Source organism: Phascolarctos cinereus, unplaced genomic scaffold, assembly GCF_003287225.1.
Source record: "Phascolarctos cinereus isolate Bilbo 61053 unplaced genomic scaffold, phaCin_HiC Scaffold_7;HRSCAF=346, whole genome shotgun sequence".
Taxonomy (NCBI): domain Eukaryota; kingdom Metazoa; phylum Chordata; class Mammalia; order Diprotodontia; family Phascolarctidae; genus Phascolarctos; species Phascolarctos cinereus.
This window is the reverse complement of record NW_027556180.1, coordinates 150,578,474-150,600,053: the sequence shown is the minus strand read 5'-3', so window position 1 is coordinate 150,600,053 and position 21,580 is coordinate 150,578,474. Positions and strand designations below refer to the sequence as shown.

Here is a 21,580-nt window from a genome sequence, read left to right as displayed (position 1 = left end):
TCATCAAGAATATTTTCTGGAAAGAACAGCCCTGTTAAAAGACTGTGGGGCAACTTTTTGAAGTAGCCATGTGATTTTTGGTGTATGTTTCTATGCAACGAATAAGGACTAGATAGTTATTTAAGGAAGAGTTGCCAAAGGGTGAAGAATAGAGGTGTTACAGAACCATCCTGCATTTAGTGTCAAGCTATCAGAGCAGGTGTCTTTACTGAGACAGTTTTCAGCCAGGTTTCTAGTTGTAAACACAGTGCCAAAGAGCTCTTAATGATTCAGAATCCCAGAGAACAGATGTGACAACAAAGCCACTACTTCTGCTAAATTTACAGGTGGCAGACTCTTCTGGAAATGTATTTTTTAAAAAAGGCAGTGGCACAAGTTGTAGAGAAAATAGCTGTTTCCTAACCCATCTGAAACCAAGTTAAAGGACAGCAAGCAGTTTGCTAAACTGGAATATTTTCCAGCTTTTGACTGTTGTCCTTCATAGAGTTTGAGGTCAGTGTTGTTTTTCCAGGATTGGAAATTTTTTGTCTCTGGAATCTGCCTCCTTTTCTTTACTCACACAGCTACCAAGAGGTTCAGGCCCTTGTCACAACCTTCCTAGACTCTTTCAGTAGCCTCCTTATTGATCTTCCTGTCTCATGTCTCTCCTTTTTCCACTCCAACCTTCCAGATAGCTGTCAAACTGATTATCCTAAAGAATAGGGCAGTCTGTGTCATTCTCCTATTCCGTCAATTTCAGAGGGGTCTCTTATTGACTATAGGATCAAATGCCATTTCATCTTTATCTCATTTTTAATTTTTTTGCATAAATTATAACTAGGGCAGTAGTACATGTAAATCATTTATAAGTAAATTTATGTATTCTAAAAAACTTGATGAAGGGTTACAGAAAAAACAATTCTAGATTTAGTCAGTGACTTTTCACTTACATAGGGTAGACTTTATAAACTTATATGCATTTAATTTTTAAAAATTGTTGGTATTTTTGTTTTTATGTCACATTCATTTCTGAGTGTGCCTCTAATCTTTACTAGCCTTACCCTCTAACAAAGCTGGAAAAAAGAAGGAATTCAGCAAAAATATATGTGACATTTCACAATTATAATCTTTCATCTGGCCGAGGAAAGAAGGTGGGCTGTGCCTTCCATTTTCTGAAGATTATATAATGCCTAGAAAGACATTTGAAACGTTAATCTCCATGATTTAAAGTAAGGTTTTCTGTGTTTATTTTGAAAGAAATAAAGCATATTATAATGAAGTGTAATGGTGATAGATTATTTATATAGTGCTTTAAAGTTAACAAAGTACTTTCTTCACAACAACCTGGTGAGATAAGTGGTATGGTATTTCACCTCATAATTGTTGCACACTGTTTTTGTTTTGGGGGTTTTTTTTTTAGTCCAAAATAATTGGTTTATAACCTTTCATTGCATAATTGTTGCATAATATAATTCTGTTTGTCACATTGCTTAAAGGTAAACAGAGTAGCAACGTATTCACTAGTGGCATATGGATATGCATTCATCTCGCATTACTAGCTGCGAGCCTAGAATTTTCAGCACACATGCATTGTCAGTATTCAGGGTTTTTTCCCCATAACCCAAGACTTTTTTTTGTTTTGTTTTTATTTTACAGTCATTTATGCCATGAATTCGTTAGGGGATCCGTTTCAACAGCTCAGGTTCTTTGCCATTGCTTCTCACAAAGTGTGCTTCTCTGGGTGGAGCAGGCTGGCGCTTCAGTTGAACCCAAGTGCCTTTTTCTTTGGCTTCCTTCTTGTTCTGATCATTTTCCTTTACCCACTTCAGAGTCTATCTCTGCTCTTGGAACTTTTAATATGCTCAATACGCTCATTAATTCTCTTGGCTAGAATCTTGCCCTTAACCTGTTTGTTTACAACAATGCCTACAGCATGTTGAATAACATTATAGACCCGTCCAGTCTTGCCATGGTAACATTTGTGGGGCATTCCTTGCTGAGCTGTGGCCATACCCTTGATATCTACAATATCACCTTTCTTGTATATTTGCATATTCGTAGCCAGAGGGACAACACCATGTTTTCGAAAGGGCCTAGAAAACATGTATCTAGTGGCTCTCCTTCTTCCTTTTGTGTTCGTCATTTTGGCAACTCACTGGAATATGGCGGAGCTGGCAGAAAGTGTCAATATTCAGTTTTAAAGGAGTATTCCATGCATCTTAATCTTGCACCAAAGATCATTTAGTAATAAATGATTTTTAAGTAATACCAGCACAATTTTTAAAAAAAGTTTCACAGTGGTCAGACCCCCACTTTTGCAAAAATATTTGGCATAAAATCTGCTACTATTATGCAGTAAAATATGGTAATTGATATGTTTAGCATATACCTTCAAGGAGAAATGAAGACTGGTATATACTGTCAGTCTTATTATTATAGGTTAATGTCTTAATAAGTGTATAATTATACAATTATGGTTAATGACCATGTGGGAAAAGGATGAAATTACATGCACTTTTGTTTCAGTAGGCATACTTTTTGGGGATGAAGTATCCCTAGAGAGGAAAGATTCTTTACCATTTTTATTTCATGGACCTCTTTGACAGTCTGGTGAAGCCTATGGATCACTTCAAAGAATACTTTTTTTTTTGTCGAGGCAATGGGGTGAAGTGACTTGGCTAGTTCACACAGCTAGTAAGTGTCAAATGTCTGAGGTCACATTTGAACTCAGGTCTTACTGAATCCAGGGCTGGTTCTCTGTTCACTGCGCTATCCAGCTGCCCCCAGAATAATGTTTTTTTAAATACATAAGAAGTCAGTGGTAACCAGTTATGCAGTTATTTTTTTAAGCCCATAAACTCCAATTTAAGAACTCTTGGATTAAAAATAAGTCAGTTCAGAAAGGATAATGCTTTTCCTCCAAGAAGCAGTGTTATAAAGAGGGATGGAGGTGAAAAGGGAATAAGACTTTATTATTTAACAACATTATGTGCCAGGTACTATGCTAAGCATTTTATACATATTATCCCATTTGATCCTCTCAACAACCATGTGAAGTAGGTACTGTTATTATCATTTCCCATTTTACAGTTGAGGGAACTGAGGCAGACAGAGGTTAAGTCAGAGGTGGGGAACCTGTGTCCTCAAGGCCACATGTGGCCTTCTGGGTTCTTAGGTGCAGCTTTTTGACCAAGCCCAAGTTTTACAGAACAAATCCTTTTATTAAGAGGATTTTTTTTGGGAAGTTTGGATTCAGTCAAAGGGCCAGCACTTGAGAACCTAGAGGGCCACATGTGGCCTCAAGGCCACAGATTCTCCACTCCTGGGTGATTTACCTTGAGTCACATAGCTAGTGTCTTAGGTCACATTTGAACTTGGGTCTTCCTGCTATCTAAGTAGCAAAAAGCTAAAAAAAAAAGTAACAAAAGCTCAGAAAAGAGTAAATGAAATTGATTTATTTTATTCTTCCCCTTTTAGTTTACTTACTCATACTTCATGGAATTCTCTTCCTATTTTCCTCCCTGTCTGCATCCCTCCCTCTTTTTTGCTCTTCCTTTTTCTGTAGGTGATCTTCCCTTGATCCTGTTTACATATTGCTACAGCTTCATTATGGGTTAAAAGGCTTTTGTTAGTAGTCTGGAAACTTAACAGCCAGTCATAATATTGTTTCTTTGAAAAGCTGCATTTCATAACCTTGGGCTAGAAGAGAATTCTGAGACTTGGGGAACACTTCTATCTGACCAGGACTCCAGCAAAGTGAACTGATAGTTTTTGCAAGTACAGTGTTCATGAGTCAGGAAGGTTGAAGGAGTTGGGGTTTTTTGGGGGGGGAGGGCAGGGGGGAAAGTTCATTGAGTCTCTTAGTTAAGAGGCTTTAAAAACGTTTGTTCCAGCCTCTTTTTCACAGATTTCACAGATTAAAACTAGGCTAATAGAAACACAGATAGATACATAGGATTTAGAGCTATAAAGCCATCTAGTTGAAGCTAGTTATTGTAGAGGTGACAAAGGTAAAATCCAGAGAGGGGAATTAGAACTTTGCTCCAAGGTCATAGGATTGATAAATAGTAGAGCCAGAATTTGACCCTAGGTCCTCTGAAAAAATCCAGTGCTCATTTCACTCACTATATCATGCCATTTCACTAAACTGATATTAGTAAGACATTTTATTTGCAGAAAGTTATGAAAAGAATGCTGGCTTTGAGGTCAGGACCTTGGACAATTTCCTTTAATCTTTTCCGGTCTCATTTGTAAAATGAGGGGTTTAGACTCAGATGGCCAGTAAGGTCCCTTCCAGCTCTAAATCCGTGATCCTATATGGTGCTCTTTGGTTTACAAAGTTAATTTCCTCGAAACAACCCAGCCAGATCAGTAGCGTGAATTAAGGCAGGAAGAAAAGAGGTTAAGTGATTTCCCTAAACAGTCAGAAGCAATCAGAACTGAAACCCAGGTCTCTTGGGTCCAAGACTATTGCTTTTTCCACAATCACTGTGACTGAGCCTGATGATTTTCTTAAGATGTTAGTATTTTAGTGAAAATGTTCAGTTGTTTTCAGTCTTGTCTGACTTTTCATGACCTCAATTGGGGTTCACTTGGCAAAGATACTGGACCATTTCCTTCTCCAGCTCATTTTACAGATGAGGAAACTGAGGCATACTGGGTTAAATGACTGACTTGCCCAAGGTCACACAACTAGGGAAGGCTGAGGGTCCTTACTATAGGCCCCATACTCTATCTATTTTGCCACCTAGCTGCCCTGGTATACAATGAGTCTAAACATTTATTTTGGAAAATATTGAAACATATATTTTTCTTTATCAACACTTGTTTAAAATCTGTATTCTTAACTGTTGTAAAGAAGTACTATGTGGAATTATAAATACTGACATATTTTATATTATATGTAACTGTTTAGCAAGTATTTGAAACTTAGAAGCCTGATCTTTCTAACTAAATATAGGAAAGTTAAATTGTTATAAGGCTTCTCATAGATATTATGTCTGGAGCTAAACAGAAAAATCCCATTATGACAATGCAAGTAACTTTGCCCTCCTCCTCATCTTTTTCTTCTGTACAATAGAATCTAAAAGCAGATCCAGAAGAGCTTTTTACAAAACTTGAAAAAATTGGAAAAGGTTCCTTCGGTGAGGTGTTTAAAGGCATTGACAATCGGACTCAGAAAGTAGTTGCCATAAAAATCATTGATTTGGAAGAAGCAGAAGATGAAATTGAAGATATTCAGCAAGAAATCACAGTGCTGAGTCAGTGTGACAGTCCATATGTCACCAAGTATTATGGATCTTATCTTAAGGTAAGAAATTTTTTAAAAAATTCTTTTGATTTTTGAATGTGAAACCTTTTGCAGATATGTGGAGAGTTTATGTGAAAGGTTTGGATACCATAGCTTGCTTTCAAAAGAGAAGAGGAAACATTTTGACCCTTGCAGTCAAATAGACTTCGCTGTCTAAAGCATAAATCTTTTGGGTTTGTACATTGGTGACATTTAAAATTGCGTTATAATGTAAATATATATTATAGGACAAATTATTTGGAGGTTAAAATTTGATTGAGCTTATAATGAGCTTTGGGGGGGGTAACCTAGGATCTTTGTCCTTGAAAAGAGAATACAATGAATTTCTTAAATTATTTTAGCAACCAATGTAGATTACCTGATTTTAGAAAGAATTATTAATAAAATTCAGATAGACTTAGCAGTTTTACTCTTAGGAGTTTGCCAGTTATAGAGTTTACATTATTTAATTGAATACTGCCTGAAATTTTTTTTTAATTAAACATACAAATTTGTGTGTTAGTTTTACTTTCGAGACTCTTGGTCTAATAAATGATCCTAATGCCTTTTAGGAAAAATTGGAGATGCAGTACATATACAATAGCCATGATTTGTCTTTATTCAGTGGTGTTGGAGCAGTATTTTCCTGCCTTTTCCTTTTTCCCCTATGAGTCAAGTAAAGTAAATGTAGGCCCACTTGAATTAGTCTTCTCTAAAGAAGAACTAGAACACCACTCATTTCTTTTTTCATTTCCACCTCAAGTCACATCTAGTTCTTTGACCTGATAAAGTGTTTTCTATATTGGGGACTAGGGACTCTCAGAAGATTGTTTTGTTGGAGAATTCTGAGGAGATTCTTATAGAAACTGGAATTTTATTTGTATTAAAAACACAATAGTGAACTATGGAATGAGCTGGTCCCTTTTACCTCTGGGTTTTTCACCTCCATTTCTGCTATATTAGTATCTTCTGATACTAAGAAGAACATATGAACTGCATTCATTTAGCTGTTTTTTTTTAAAGAGGATTTGGAGGTGTCTTTTAGTTTTAAAGTGATATAGAGGATAGGAGGATTGTTTGTAAAAAGTTTGAGAATCGTTAGACTATTGAGTGGAAGTTTTAAGATACTCAGCTTGGAAGGATGGTCATGTTTTTAACAAAATAGTTTTAGTTTTTCACAAGTTACCTCCTTATGTTTTTAAAACTCCTCATCTATAAGCTGCTTTGAGTATAACGGGCTTCCTTAGAAACATCTCTGAATTAAACCTAACCAAAGAATCCTACCTTAAAGTGAATTTATTGTTAAGCAAAACAAAGAGACACATTGACTTTTTCTAACAACACATGCCCTATTTTGCATTTATCCTCTGTTGTTCTGTTGAAAGTGGGGAACTCTCATCATTCTTAAAAAAGTCATATATATTAATATCATCAATCTTTTGAAGTCAAGATTGCATAGATTTGAATTTTAATGTCTTTCTTTATACTATTGTCAGTGTATATTTATTGTGCTCTTGATTCTGCTTTTTTCCTTCTGCCTCAGTTCCTAGAAAATTCTTAGAAATTTCCTGAATCCCTCATATTCATTATTTCTTATGATGAAATAATATATTCCAGAATTGTTCACTGGGTTGATAGGACTGCTTTGTAGTTTTATCAGTATTGTATTAATGTGCCCATTTTCCCCACAGCCACTACAAGTTTGACTAATTTTTTATTTTATCATCTTTGCTTATTTGCTGAGAGAAGAAATTTCAGAATTGTTTTAATTTATATGTCTCTTAAAATGATTTGAAGCATTTTTTGTATATTGGTTTGCATTTCTTCTTTTGAAAATTGTTTATATCCTTTAGCTTCTTAAAAGACTCACTTGGAAACTGCTCTTGGTCTTACATATTTGTTAATCCTCTTTACATTTTTAATATCGGAGCTTTATCTAAGGCATTTAATACAAATATTTTTCCCCATTCATCCATTTCTTCTTTGGGAAATCATTATCTTATATAGGTGGTATCCCAAAAGTCTTAGTGTACTTCTAAACTGTTATGACTTAAAACTGCACTAAGACTTTTGGGACATCATGCATTTTTATCATTTCCCCCATATCTGTTTAAGATCAGAGATGTTTGAGGTAAAGAATCCCTTTGCTGCTTGATAAGATATCTTGATTTTGTTCATACAAAAGCAGTATATGGTTTTAAAAAGTAGCATGTTATTAAAATAGTCAAGGTTTGGTTTTTGCGATTTACCCTACCCTTTTTTTTTTTTGATGGTGGGATAGTTCAGGGATAACTCTTTTTTTCTCTATCTTTTCTTCAGATAGGGCACAACTTTTTTTTTTAAGTTTTCACTTTCTTTTTTATTATACATGAAATGATTATTAACAAAGATGAATATTTCCATTATAAAGAACAACAAAAAAGTGGACTATATATGAAATTGTGAACTTTTGTTCTCTTTTTAAAAATCTTAAGGTACAAATGAGATGAACATTTGTTGAGAGTATTAAGTTGAGAATTCCTTTGGTGTGTGGGGTTGAACAAGATGATCTTTGAGGTCCTTTCTAACTTTCAAATTCTTTGAATTCTTTTCAGTGAAGATATGTAATGAAAACTAGAAATAATGCTGTTCTTCATTTTACATACATAGTACATTTTATATACAAAATTGCCTGTTCTACAGATACTCAGTGACATTTGTGTGCCAGATAACAGTACAGCCTGTTTGGAAAAATTCTATCTTTTTCTTAAGTCACTGAAATAGAAGACTATGTGCTCCTTTGCTAAAAGAATATCAGAGAATGAATCTTGTAAAAAGATATTAAGTATTATAAATCTGAATTTAAAATTCCAGACCTTTGATTCTGTTTTCCCTATAAATTATTAGCAGCATTTAGCCTACTGTATATTATCATTTCCCCTTCAAACATGCCTTGGCTTAGAAGAGTGGTTAAGAATCACATTGTATACTAGATCCCTCCCACAGTCTTTCTGTATATAAGGTCCATCTTGTCTCCATTAAGATTCTCAGATTCTTAAAATCTAGCCACTGCTTACACATGTTCATACTCCTTAAGAGTCTGCCCAGTATGACAGTGTTCTAATAAACCTAGTCTTTGGCTGGAAAAAAGAAAAGAATCAGACTGTATGGAAATTAAATGAATATAATCTTAGCTTTCAGGTAAGAGATAGACAAGTGACTTTTCCCAAAAAAAAAAAAAAGAAAAAAAAGAAAAAAAAAGAACTGTGCCATACGCTTGAAAATAGTTTTGTGTGTTGTGGTGCTATGTGGTGTTTATTTTTTTGCCACTCTTCAATATCCTCACATTCCTGGCTGCTGACTTTAGTTCTGAAAGTAGAAATAGGATAAAGGGGGCTTTAGGCTCCGCATTCTGTGTTATAAGATTTTGTTTTAGGTAAATTTAAATTAGAGCAATGTGTTACTAAGCATGTGACTTTTTCACCTAGGAATCATTGTAAAAGCTGACTATCTTATGTTTCAGTTAATCAAGAAAACTGTGTTGGAAGTATTATAAGTGAGTCAGTTGTATTATAGACAAGACTGTATTACTTGAGAGAGAAATTGACCTGAACCACTTAGGGGACCTGGGTTTTGGCAGATCTATTTCTCCCCATTTTTGTATATTGCAAGAACCCTTTTCCTGGTATATACTGTCTTAGTTCTTGATCGTGAAAGCATGTGTAGGTGGTTCATTTTTATTCTGAAACAAGATTCTGCCAGTTTTTATAGTTAACCTACTATAGCATACTTCATTATCTAGAACCCAGGTAACGAGTTTACTATTTCACTTTGCAGTATTATACAATGATAATTTGATGTTCATAAAAGGAATGAAGGGGCTAAGAGACCATAAGTTAGGGCCTGAATCAGTAGGCATTTATTAAATGCTTATTAAGTGCCAGGTACTGTGGTAGGAATATAAATTTAAAAGTTAGATAGTCCTTACTCTCAAGAAGCGTACAAGGTCCAAAACTGTTTGTACCATAAAATATATATATTAAAGTTTATACAGTGTAGTTTTTAAGAGTCATCTTTGAAAACTGATGTACAGTATGGTATTACTGTACATGGTAATTGAGAGCCCATCATCCCCCAACCATTAAGGATAAACTGTAGTTTACCATTCTATGTGTTTGTACTCTGAAGAAATTCTATAAGAAGAAAAGGAGATTGTGCTGGGGTAAGAGATGTGATTTGTGTTTGTCAGAAGAGAATCACTATGTAAAGTCAGGATATTAGAAATGATGCTAGGATTGATTTTTAGTATTGAGGCATAGTCTATAGTAGAAAACAAGATAGAAAAGTGAGGGTCAGATCTTGGGTTTACATTTCTCTAGGTTTAACTGTTACTTTTTTGACTTGGGCTATTACTTTATTTTGCCTAAATTTCTCTATATTTGAAATGAAGACAGTACCAAAAAAAAAAAAGAGTTTCAAGAGGAAATTGTCAAAGTTGAGTATTTCCTTATAAAGGAACACTTTGGGATGCTCAGGGAAGAGAGATCACAAATGTCAAGTACAATTTGTTTGGTAAAGCTTAGAATTATGTACATTTTACTGCCCCAGGGCCTGGCTCATAGTAGTAGGTGCTTAATAAATTTGATTTGGTTGATTGATTAATAAAGGACTTAGAGTGATTATAACATTGTCAGCTGAGTATTAATTTAACCCCACTTTCCCCACCATATTTCTCCCTATTGTTTCATGACAAACTGTGTATTGACATCTAGAATTCAGGAACACCTAGAAACATATACTATAAATTAGTTTCTGAAAATGTATTTCAGTTCAGATCTGTGCCTGGAACTTAATTTAATCTCTTAAATGCCTGAAAGACATGAACAACCTTGATAGCCTTCCCCCTCTCCTGATATTTCTGTTCTGTCTTAAAAAGACAAAAAAAACCTCACCCCACTTTGTTTTTGGCTCAGTGATATGTGCATTACATGTGGCAAAATCAGGATGATAATGTGGCATATATGGAGAATTGGAAAACTTATTTGACTTGGAAAAAGGGTAATAATAAGCCTTAAAAGCTCTGAAAAAAAGAAGCATTCCTGTCCACTAGTCAGATGCTCCCCAGTGTCAGCATATGGATACCACCAGGGAAGAGAATGGAAGATCATTCACAAGGGACAGAAGGGGGACAGAAGAGGTGTAAAATGGAACTGGTGTTGAGCCAACTGAACCGATGCTCACCTTGCAACAGAGGGATTACCTATCTATATTATTGTTCCTAGACTATAACTCGCTTTTGAATGCCTCAACTAAAATTATGCGTATAAACATCATATAAATATATGTGGGGAAGAACTCGGGGACCAAAAGCTACATGTCCTTCTGCTTTCTTCAGTATCAGATTCTCCTCAGGTATAAGAAAAAATGTTGAATGTGTAATCAGTGAAATTTTAAATGAGAAGACTTCTGTTACTGTTGGCTTTAGAAAACAGGGAACCTGTCAAACATAAATCTAAAGCTAGCAGGGACTTTAGAACCCACGTAGGACAACTCCTTCATTTTAAAAATAAAGGAATAAGAGAGATAGGTATCTTCTCATATCTTCTTTGGGGCCAAACTAATACTTTCTAATTTTGCAACACTGGTTTTTTTCCTGTTGTGGTCTTTGTGTGTATTATTTTCTAGGCTCTGCTTACTTCACTTTTCATCAATTCATGTAAGTCTTTTCATGCTTCTCTGTATTCATAATAGTTATTATTACTTACTTTATAGTAACATTCTATTATTTTCACGTTTTGTATTTTGTTTATCCATTCCTGAATGGATTGGCATTCTTTGTTTCCAGCTCTTTGCTACCACAAAAAGTACTAATTCATAGCTCCAATGGCAGTGCATTAGTGTATCTGTCTTTCTACAATTCTGCCAACAGAATTGCCAGTGGTCATCCTACCTTTTGTCACCTTTGCCAATTTGCTGAGGTCTGAGATAAAATTTGGGCAAATCTCTCATTTTTATTGTTTGGTCTTGGTTGCCAAGATGACTACTGGCCACGACATTCCCTTAAAAATTATGTAGGATTGAGAGATTTTCCCTGATATGCCCCTACCAGAAACATTAGGACCTGTTTTGTGTGGCTTATAAGAGGACTCTTTCTCATATTTCTGATGAATTCCATCCTTGGTAGAGTTCATCCTTCTACTTCAAGGCAAACCAAGAACAAATGAATGTCTGGAGGTTTTAATTAGTGTCTTCAGCCTAAGTGGGTTTGATACAAAAATACACTCAAATATTACTTCTGACTTTTTCATTTTATTTAATGTAGTAGATTTGGTGATTGCTGTTGGTAGCTGAGCATTATTTCAAGGGCTACTTACTATTGAGACATCAGCTTTTATCAGTTCATGGGTATAAAAAGAAGAGGATAGATTAATATATGGCAGAGGCAGCTTCTGTCAATAGGAAGTGATGTTTATTATGTCTTCCCAATTTTATGCAATTTGAGGCAGAATGATTTATCTTTCTTAAAAGGAGTATGTATAACTGTTAATAACAGGAATGTTCAGCAAAGCATGTTAACCTCTTTAGTTCAGGCTGACCTCTTGTTAATTAGATATATTCCTGAAAAAAATGTGTCAAGTATGCTTTTTCATTACCTGGGGAAAAAAAATAGGTTCTTCTAAATAATGTTTTTATTTAATCTAAGCATTGTTATAAAATATATATAGTCTGCCCATGTTCTTTATTTATATTAAATTTTCCTATGTGGTCCCTATAAGAAAGGTATCTAATCAGTTGATAACAAGCATTTCTTAAGCATGTGCTATGTGCTAGGCATTACCCAGGAAATCCAAATAGAGTTAGAAGAGCCCTTAGAGATTATTCTAGTCCCTAGTTTTACACAGCAGGAAATTGAGTTGGGTGGGGGAGGGAGTGTTCCCAATGTGTGCCAGTTTTTTTTTTTACCAGTAGATTCTTATGTAATAATTAAAAGAGGACCTTACACTTAAATATGAGTTGAAAGAACATTAATATTTCTAAAACTGACCATTGGGACCCTTGAAAAATTTTATAAACTTACTCATTCATTTATTTAGATTTTTATTCCATAAATTAACTCATTTATTGTTGGACTATGAGTTACAGATATTTGATAAGATTTAACTGGTCTTTCAATTCCTTCAGTCTTGTGATGGCAGATTTGACTGTGACTGCTGAGGTGGTATTGTAGGTCCATGCACCACCAGCTACTGTCTTCATGCGGGATCCACAATGCCAGATACCCACAGCCCATCTTTTCATTTTGGTCTTGCCACAGGAGGAGCAAGTATACTTGGCATGCTGGCTAATTTCAGTTTTCTTCATCATTTTTTTGAGGGATGCACCATAACATGTTCCATATTTACCAACAATTCCGACCTTCTTGGTATGTTCAGCCATGTTGCCAGTTGCAGGGCCGGAGCTCGGAGAGGCTATAAACTAATTTAGGGAGGCACCTAGAATTGGAATCAAAAGGTCTGTGTTTGACTCTTGTCTTTTTGATAATTGCTGGCATTGGACCCTGTCAAATCACTTAATGTCTCTAAGCCTCAGCTGGCTTACTGGTAATTTCGGTAATAATGCTTCAACTATCTACCTCTGGGATTTATTGTGAAGTCACTCTATAAGCCTTAAAGCCACGTAGAAATGTGAATCAGTAGCAGCTGCAAAGGTTCATTAGCAAGCTCCAAACTTAGAATTCTGTGGCTCACAGAATGAGTATAGAGTCTTCAACTTTCATTAAAGCCCAGATCCAGGGTCCGCTTCTACAGGAAGTCTGTGCTGATCTCATGAGTTGGTAGTGCCCTTTTATCCCCTTCTCCAGCACTTTCCCACCCCAAAATGACATAGTTTATATTTTATACTCTGCATATGTATTCAACCTCCACACCTCCCTTCAGGATAATATGGGCTCCTTTAGGGCAGGAACAATTTACTTTTCTCTTTGTATCCCTAGTGCCTAGCACAGAGCCTGTCACATAGTAGGCAATTAATAAAAACATGTTGAGTGAATAAATACCTAACATAACATTTATGGAAGCATGAACAGTGAATTTGGTACCTATGTGAATAGTTTGGGCTGGCTGCCTGAGCACCTTTTCTGCCTTTAAGGCAGGAATTCTTAACCTAGGGGCCACAGAAAGAGTTCAGGGGATCCCAAACTTTGATGGGGAAAAAAGTTACATCTTTATTTTCATTAGTTTCTAATTGAAGTTTAGCATTTCCTTCCTTTATTTTAAAGCCTTCAACAGACTGCCTGTCAGAAATACCTAAAAAAAGAGTCAAATAGGTGTTTTGTAATGATAGCCTCTGAAAGACAAATGGAGATTAATTGGATTCATGTGAAAGGGTATGAGGTTTGTGGGAACATCTGAGAGAGAAGATTGCTGGAGTACAGGAAGTGACATGTTAAAAATATTTGTTCCATCCAAATTCTGGCCTGAATATTGAGGTTGAGCATTGTTCTACCTAATAGTACTCATAACAAATCATTCTTTTCTCTAAATGAAACAATAAAAAAAACACGTTGGACCAAATTTCCTTGTTTATTAAGCAATGTTTGTGCTCAACCAAAAGAGCCTGAATTATTGCACTAATTAAATGTTGTCTGACCTGGTGGTAAGGCAGGGGTTTAATTCTCTTCTTCCTAGGATATTTGGCTTCTTGTTCTGGCTGCTTCAAATTGGCGGTTGCTGTGGAGAAGAGTGAGAAATTTTACAGTTGAAGGGACTTCAGAAATTTTAAAGGCAGGACAGCAGTTTAAAGAAATACAAAGCAAAGTAAAGATGTGCATTTATCTAGAGAACAACTTTGAAAAATTGTGATCATTCCTTGTCTAGGTCAGTGTCTTTTTATTTACTAGTTAAGGACCTGGGTCTGGAGTCAGGAAGATCTGAGTTCAGATGTGGCCTGAAACACTTACTGGTTCTGTGATCCTGGGCAAATTATTTAACTTCTGTTTTCCTCAGTTTCTTCATTGGTAAAATGGGGAAAATAATAGCAAGCACCTATCTTCCAGGGTTGTTAGGTTAAAAAAGATAATATTTGTAAAGAGCTTAGCACATGGTAGGTACTGTATAAATGCCTAACCCTAACTGTTATTATTATTACTATTACTACTGTTGAGGTTTGGAGTGCTAGGAACCTCAAAATGCAAGGGTATAGGGCAGGTCTGCCTGGATAGAATTCAATCACTTAAACCCTCTTTCAGTCAGAGTAGTGAGGTTTTATTATAACACCAGTTAGGTGGGCGATGATTCCTAAGGAATTTGATGGCCCAGTTTAATGGGGGTAAGATTGGTACTTTTATACAAAAAAAGACTGGGAAAATCTGTTTGGGATTAAGGAGTGGCAGATAGCCTGGGGTGGGCCAGGTGTAGATCTTGAACTTCTTTCAAGTTAAGTGGCCAGAGAGTCACAGTGAAAGGGCAGTTAAAGGGATTATTGAGATGGGCTTCGATGCCTCAGTCAAATGCCAGGGACTGGGCTACAGAAATTTGTGGGAAAATTCAGGGGCTTTTCCTTTTACGGTTCCAGATTCCCCCATCACTACCATGACCACCACCATGCTTTCATGAAAACATCTTAGCCCTGGTACCCAGATGAATCAACATAATTATTCCAAAATGAAGACAATCTCCCTGGAATACTACTTAATTCAGTCTTATCCGCTGTTGTGCTATGGACAGCTCCACTTGCTGTTTTCTGAATTTTCTAGGTAAACTCTAGACTAGAGGATGAGTTTCCTTAGCTGAATTAGCTGGATCTTTGTCTAGGTAATGCCTGATAATGTGGGTATCCCGGGTTTCTATCTTAGGACTTATTCTCTTCTGTATTTTATACTTTTTCACTTGGTGATCTCATCAGCTCCCATGGATTCAGTTATTTCTGTTGGTGATTCTCAGATCTGCTTATCCAGTCTTAAACTCTAGATTCTTTTCTCCATCTAGATATCTTAAACTGGATGCCCCCCGGACATCCTAAATTCAGTATGTCAGAAACTGAATTCATCCTTCTTTTCAAATAATCCTTTCTTCCTAATTTCCCTATTATTGTTGATGGTACCACCATTCTCCCAGTCACACAGATTTGCAACCGAAATGTCATCCTCAGCTTCTCACACCCTACCACACCCCTTTTATCCAATCTGTTGCCAGATTTATTGGTTGTACTTTCTATTATATCATTCATATACCCTCTTCTCTCTTCTGATACTGCTATCACCCTGGTGCAGGCCCGAATTCCTGGTGCAGGCCCGAATTCTTGGACTATTGAGATGGCTTCTCTTCCTACTCCAACCCATCCTCCACCAAACTATCAAATTGATGTTCTTAAAACCCAAGTCTGACACTCCTCTACCCGCACCCCAGGGGCAATTCAGGTGACTCTTTTTACCTTCTGGATGAAATGTAAAATTATCTATCTGGTTTTTAAAGCTTTTTATAGTTCAGTTTTCTCCTACTTTTCCAGTCTTTTTCCACCTCACTCCCCTCAGCATACTTTCAGTGAGGTATGTAACATTGGCCTCCTTGCTGTTCTTCATCCAAGACAATCTGTCTCTGAACTCTGGACATTTTCACTGGCTGTCCTGAAAGTTTTTCCTTCCTCATCTCTGTCTCCTGGCTTCTCTGGTTTCCTTCAAGTCTCAGCTACATTTCTACCTTCCATAAGGAGGCTCTTCCGATTTCTCTTAATTGCTAGTGCCCTCCTTATTTGATTATCTCGTTTATCCTGTATATATCTTGTTGGTTTGTAATTGTTTACATATTTCTTCCCATATTAGAGTGTGAGCTCCTTAAGAAATGGGTCTATCTTCTGTGTGTCTCCCCCCCGGTATTTAGCACTGTGTGTCTGGCAAATAATAAAATACTTATTGACTGACTGGTTAGTGGGATAAAAGGGGCCCTGGATTTGAAATCAGAAGACCAGGATTTGAGTCCTAGATTTGCCATTTACTACCTATGCAATCTGGGGGCAATTTATTAAACCTCTCTGAGCCTCAGTTTCCATTTTTGTGAAATGAAGTGATTGTACTAGATAATCTACAATATCACTTCACCTCTAAATGAATGATCCCATGATTCTATGAAAAGTGAGTTAATTTTTCAATTCTCTTTGGAATTTTTCTTTCTGAGGAAGGAAAACAGATTTGTTCTCTGTTTAGGAAATCAATTGAAGTTTGATTTGTCTCTCATTTGGATTCCATCATGTTTAGTAGTCTTTAGTTTGTTTTCACCTGAGTCAGGACAGCTAGTGATCAGTCATTTTCTCAGGGCCTTGAATGGGAAGTGTCACTGAGTAGGTATAGCCCACCAGCCAGATAACTGCAATGGCAGTCTGAATTTGAGCCATGATTAGAGATGGCATTTTCAGGACTTGGAGGGTTCTCTTTTGGAATCCTTGAAAAAGAATTCCTTCTTAGCATTCTTCCTCCTGGCATTTTGATCCAGGTTGGAGGGTAAACTTTAATCCTGTATTACCTCTTGTTAAAGTAGTCATGGAGGCTGAGAGAGGCAAAAAGGATCTGTTTTAGTGGCTACATTTATCTGTTTGTTTTGTTTTGTTTTTTGTTTTTTTCAAAGACAGCTTCTTGTGATACCCTGCACCTTTTTCGGAAAAGAATCTTTGGCACTCCTGAGGACGATAGGGCATTGCCAAGATGGCTGCTGGCGGATTTCTTTGCTAGCGTTTCCTTTCTGGTCATGGGTTTGGAAAAGTGTTGAGACAGAATTCCAGATTGACATTAGTAATCAGTCATTGAGTTATTCTGATCCTGATCCCACAAGTCTTCTGCATACATGTAACAACAACTTGCTGTGTTTCTGGTATGGAGAAGTAATATTTATGTTTCTGAACTAAAAACACATAGTGCCCTAGATCATAGTAGTTTACTGTAATCGCTATTCAATGCGATAAGACATTTACCTAATTTGTAGAGAATTCTGTTGCTTGGGAACTGGCAAGCAATAGATAGTTGGGAATGAGGACTTGGTTGAGGTTTCTTGGTGGTCATTTTTATTTTGAATTGGGCTCTGAGACATTATAAGTGAATTTGGCCATAGTGGGTAAGATCATGTCTGAGGAAAGTGTTGGCGACCTACATTTTTGGACTTGTTTTCAAACATATGATTTCACTTCAATAAAAACCTGTCCCAGGGGAGGTTTCTAGAATGAACTCCCAAAATAGGAGAGAGAATGTGATAACAGAGAATTGCTGTACAATTTGAACTCCAAAGTAGAACTCTGATATAACTATAATGAGATTTCACTGATGATAGTGCTTATCACTTGTTGACATTGACTTGGAATTCTCCCCTCATTTCCTTTGCCGAGCTGTCATTCAAAGCAATGAAGATGACTTTGAGTCTGAGATGTAGGTGTAGAAGAATTCTGGGAATGTAGTGTCAGAAGATACCCAAGAACTAATAAGAATTTGAATAGAATGAACAAAACAATCCTCTTTGGAAAGGAGCCTACATTGGAATGGGGAGGAGACAGCAAATACCTTTGAGACTCATCTTTCCTTGAAAGGCTTCAGTGATGGGGAACTTAGTCTTTCAAGATTAGGCAGTTTGACTTTTGGACAGCTCTAATTTAGGAGTTCTTAATCTTTTTTTTTTCCTTGTGAACCCCTTTGTCATTCGGGTGAAGCCTATGGACCCCTTCTCAGAAAAATATGTTTAGATTTGTAAAATGATACACATAGCCTTACAAAGGAATCTGCTAATATTGAAGTTGGTGAGTACAATTACCCAAAAATACAATTAAATTAAAAATAAAACAGAAGTTCATGGACCTTAGCTGAGAATGTCTGCTTGAATTGTTAGGCAGTTTGTTCTTACTCCAAATCCAAATCTGTTTCCTGCAACTTTTTCCTACTTCTTCACTCTTGGGCCAAGAAGAAAGAATCTTGTTTTCCACATTACAGCCCTTTCACATTCTGATCTCCCCTCAATCTTTTCTTCTTTCAGCTAAACACTTCTGTTGCTCTGTCCAGTCTTTGTTTATGATGATTTCTGTTCTGGTTGTTTTCTTGGAGGTACTAGTTTGACCATCTTTTTTCCCCCCTCTCCTCTTTCTGCTGATCACCATTGCCTTATTTTGCTTGATCTTGCTCTTCTAAAAACAGCTGACCAGATGCAGAAGCAAGATGGTGGGCCCCTTTTCCTAAGTTCTTTGGATGAGGGAAGAGCTCTTTTCTCCTTAACTTAATTGAGTTCATCTCTTTACTAATGGAATTCACAGCCAGTCCCTCCCACAGCCAGGACCATGATTACATACAGAGATGCCCAGAAAGCTGTGTGAAAGGATTCACTCACCAGTTTTTCTGCCTTTTTCACAGTGATTGTGACAGAAAGCTGAAGAAGACATGAGAAGCAGCATGGGGGAGAGAATACACTCTAGAAGATTCCAACCCTGCTCTTTTATTGGGCCCTTTTCATTCATTCATTCATTCATTCATTCATTCATTCATTCATTCATTCCTCATTCAGTGTTTATTACCATTTTCTCTTTTGAGACATATATAATTCTTCTGATTGGCCCAAAAACCATAAATAAAATAAATCATATTTCCTTTAGTATCAAATAACCTGTTTGATGAGTGAGTTAAAAAAATGTTAGACAAGTGAAAACGAAATTATAGTCTTCACAACTACCTCTACTGCTTTTCTGGTGTAGAGTCTCCTGTCAGAGCAGAACTAAGCAATTTTTGCCTGGAGGCAGAAGGAGAATCATCCACTAGTCTGATACTAGAATTCAAGGAGCTAGGACCAAAGGGATCATGGAAATACATGCTTCAGCTTCCTGAATTAATACCTACCAAAGATACAGAATGCAAGTTCCTCAAGAATAGGGATTGCATTATTAATCTTTGTACACCTTTTGTATGTGCCTAGTTATTTACATGTTGTCTCCTTAGACTTTGAGCTTCTTGAAATCAGGCAGTGCTTTTGCCTTTCTACTCCAGTGCTTAAGCTGTTTGTGGCACATGTTAAGTGCTTTAATAAATGCTTTTTTGACTGGTTGACTTTGTATTTGTATCTCTAACAACTAGCAGAGTGCCTGGCACATACTAGGTACTTAATATATGTTTGTTGATTATTACATCACAATGCTATCCATTCGCCAGAGAGAATCCGATTTTTACTCTCATTCTTCATTGTGGTTTGGGATAGCCAGAAATTCAAGAATGGGGCAACATGGTAGAGTGTTGAGAATGCTGGATATGAATCAGAGAAACAGGATTTGAGGCTCAGCTCTCTCTGTAACCCTGAGTCTCTGCTTCTTGGGGCCTTATTTCTTCATCTTTAAAATGAGGGTGTTGGACTAGATAATCTCTAAGGGCTCTTTCAGTACTGATTTTGTGATCTTGTGATCCATTTTGTATCTCAGGGTCTTAAATGTCATCCTTCCTGTTTTTCAATTGCTTTTCAGTAGTGTCTGACTCATTGTGATTGTGATTGGTTTTTTTTGGGCTGGGGGGGAGGGGCAGGGAGGGTGGGGCAAAGAAACTGAAGTGGTTTGCCATTTCCTTCTCTAGTTCATTTTAGAGATGAGGAAACTGAGGCAATCAGGGTTAAATCACTTGTCCAGGGTCACACAGCTAGTAAGTGTCTGAGGTCAGATTTGAACTCAAGGAGATGAGTCTTCCTGACTCTAGGCCCAGCCCTCTATCTACTGTGCCACCCAGCAGTGCATAGGTGTTATTAGATGTTATTAGAATGGTATGATACTATTGTAACTGTGCAGAAAGACTTGGGAGAGAGATATGCTCCTCTTTACATTGTCCTTCAAAGTAGTGTTCTGGTGTCACCTGCTATAGGAGGCCTTTTCTGGTCTTCCCAGTTGTTAGTGGTCCCTCCTCCCCACATTACATTTGTTCTGTATGTGTTTTTGTATATATTTATTTGTGTATATATTGTTTTCCCCCAATAGACTTCGAACTCTTTGAGCGTAAGAACTGTTTTTTTTGTGTGTGTTTTCAAGGCCTAGTACAATATCTGGTACATAATAATAGGCACTTAAAATTTTTGAATTTAATTGGCTTTTGCTCTCTAGACTTGAAGAATACACACTTCCTTATTTTTATTGAGAATTCATTGTGTGAAAATGCTGCTTGCTGCTGTTATAGAATTCCTCTTGGTCCCCCTTCTGTTATATGAATTATTTGTATTGTGAATATAGGATGGGCAGGCAGAGTATTCAGGGGTTTTGTGCTTTTTTTCCAGGTAGTATTAGTCATTTTTTAGAAGAGCAAGGTGAGAGAGTGGGGAAGATTGTTTGATATGTTTAAAGGGAAATTCTGAGGTTAAGTTAGATAGCAAATGTTTATTACTGATATGTGTGTGTGAATACTATGAGGTTTTATATTATGGTATTAAATTATTTTTGGTTTCTGGTTCTCAGGAGATTAAATTGTTAGGAATGAAATTTACGTAACTTGTTAAGAAGATAAAGAAATACACTGGATTAAGCGCTCAGTATAGTGCCTTCTAGGGTTTGAGTCCTTTTGTTTGACTCAGTTTTATATTGATTTTCGGATTGTTTCCTTCCTTTGTTTCTGATGAATGTGTTTTTCTGGTAATTATAGTAGGAATTTTTGAAGATAATTGGCAAAGAATAATTTTAGTCTAGTGGTTGCAGAAGCTAATCTTTAATATTCTGTAGGTTTATATATGTAATACTGCTTTTTGTATATTACATGGTTCTTCAGGTGGTGCTATGTGCTAAGCATTTGGCATTGAGAATGGGTCTCTAGAGCCTTCAATGATCACTTCTTAATGGGGAAGTTGTGATGTTATGGTACTACTGCTAGTCTGGAGAAGGCAGGTATTATTGAAATGTAGGTTGTCAGTCTCTCTCAGAGGGAATGATTGATTAATGGTCTGCTTTGGTGTGTGATAAGATGTCATCTGTATCTGTCAAAATTACTCTGCAGCATTCAAGCACTTCTTTTCTCCCCAGATCTATCTCAGATCCTAGTGGATATGTATTTTTGGATCATTTGCTTTTTGTGGTTCAGATCCATTCAAAGGCTGACAGACGTGTCCCTAAAAGAAAGGGGCATAAAGATGCCAAATGCAAAACCACAATAATTTCTTTGATTGCAGGGACTTTTTGGCCAGCCTGAAGTAAGAACTTGACTTTAGAAGAACCTTTGGGCCCATCAGTGTCTCCCTCTCCTCAAAAGGGATGGCAGGCCGAAAAACAGCTGGCAATCACCCTGACCTCCGCAGACTTCAGAGGAGGTAAGCACCTCTGTTGGTACTCCTCAGACAGAGATATACTTCCTGC

At 36.7% G+C, this 21,580-nt stretch overlaps 1 protein-coding gene and 1 pseudogene across 4 annotated transcripts in view; one reads left to right on the top strand and one right to left on the bottom strand.

Annotated features, from left to right (window-relative positions):
• The window catches only part of STK24 (serine/threonine kinase 24), a 130,602-nt gene that overhangs the window by 50,083 nt on the left and 58,939 nt on the right, over positions 1–21,580 (top strand). For 2 of the 4 annotated variants that reach the window (XM_078147277.1, XM_078147276.1), the window contains exon 2: positions 5,060–5,290. The exons of 1 other annotated variant lie outside the window; for it this stretch is intronic. In XM_078147277.1, coding sequence (XP_078003403.1) covers positions 5,060–5,290 — 231 coding nt within the window. Of the gene's footprint in view, positions 1–5,059; positions 5,291–21,445; positions 21,535–21,580 lie in introns of those variants that run through there. One more of the 4 variants, XM_020963965.2, reaches the window with a different exon arrangement.
• Positions 12,386–12,699, bottom strand: LOC110192706 (large ribosomal subunit protein eL43 pseudogene; annotated as a pseudogene).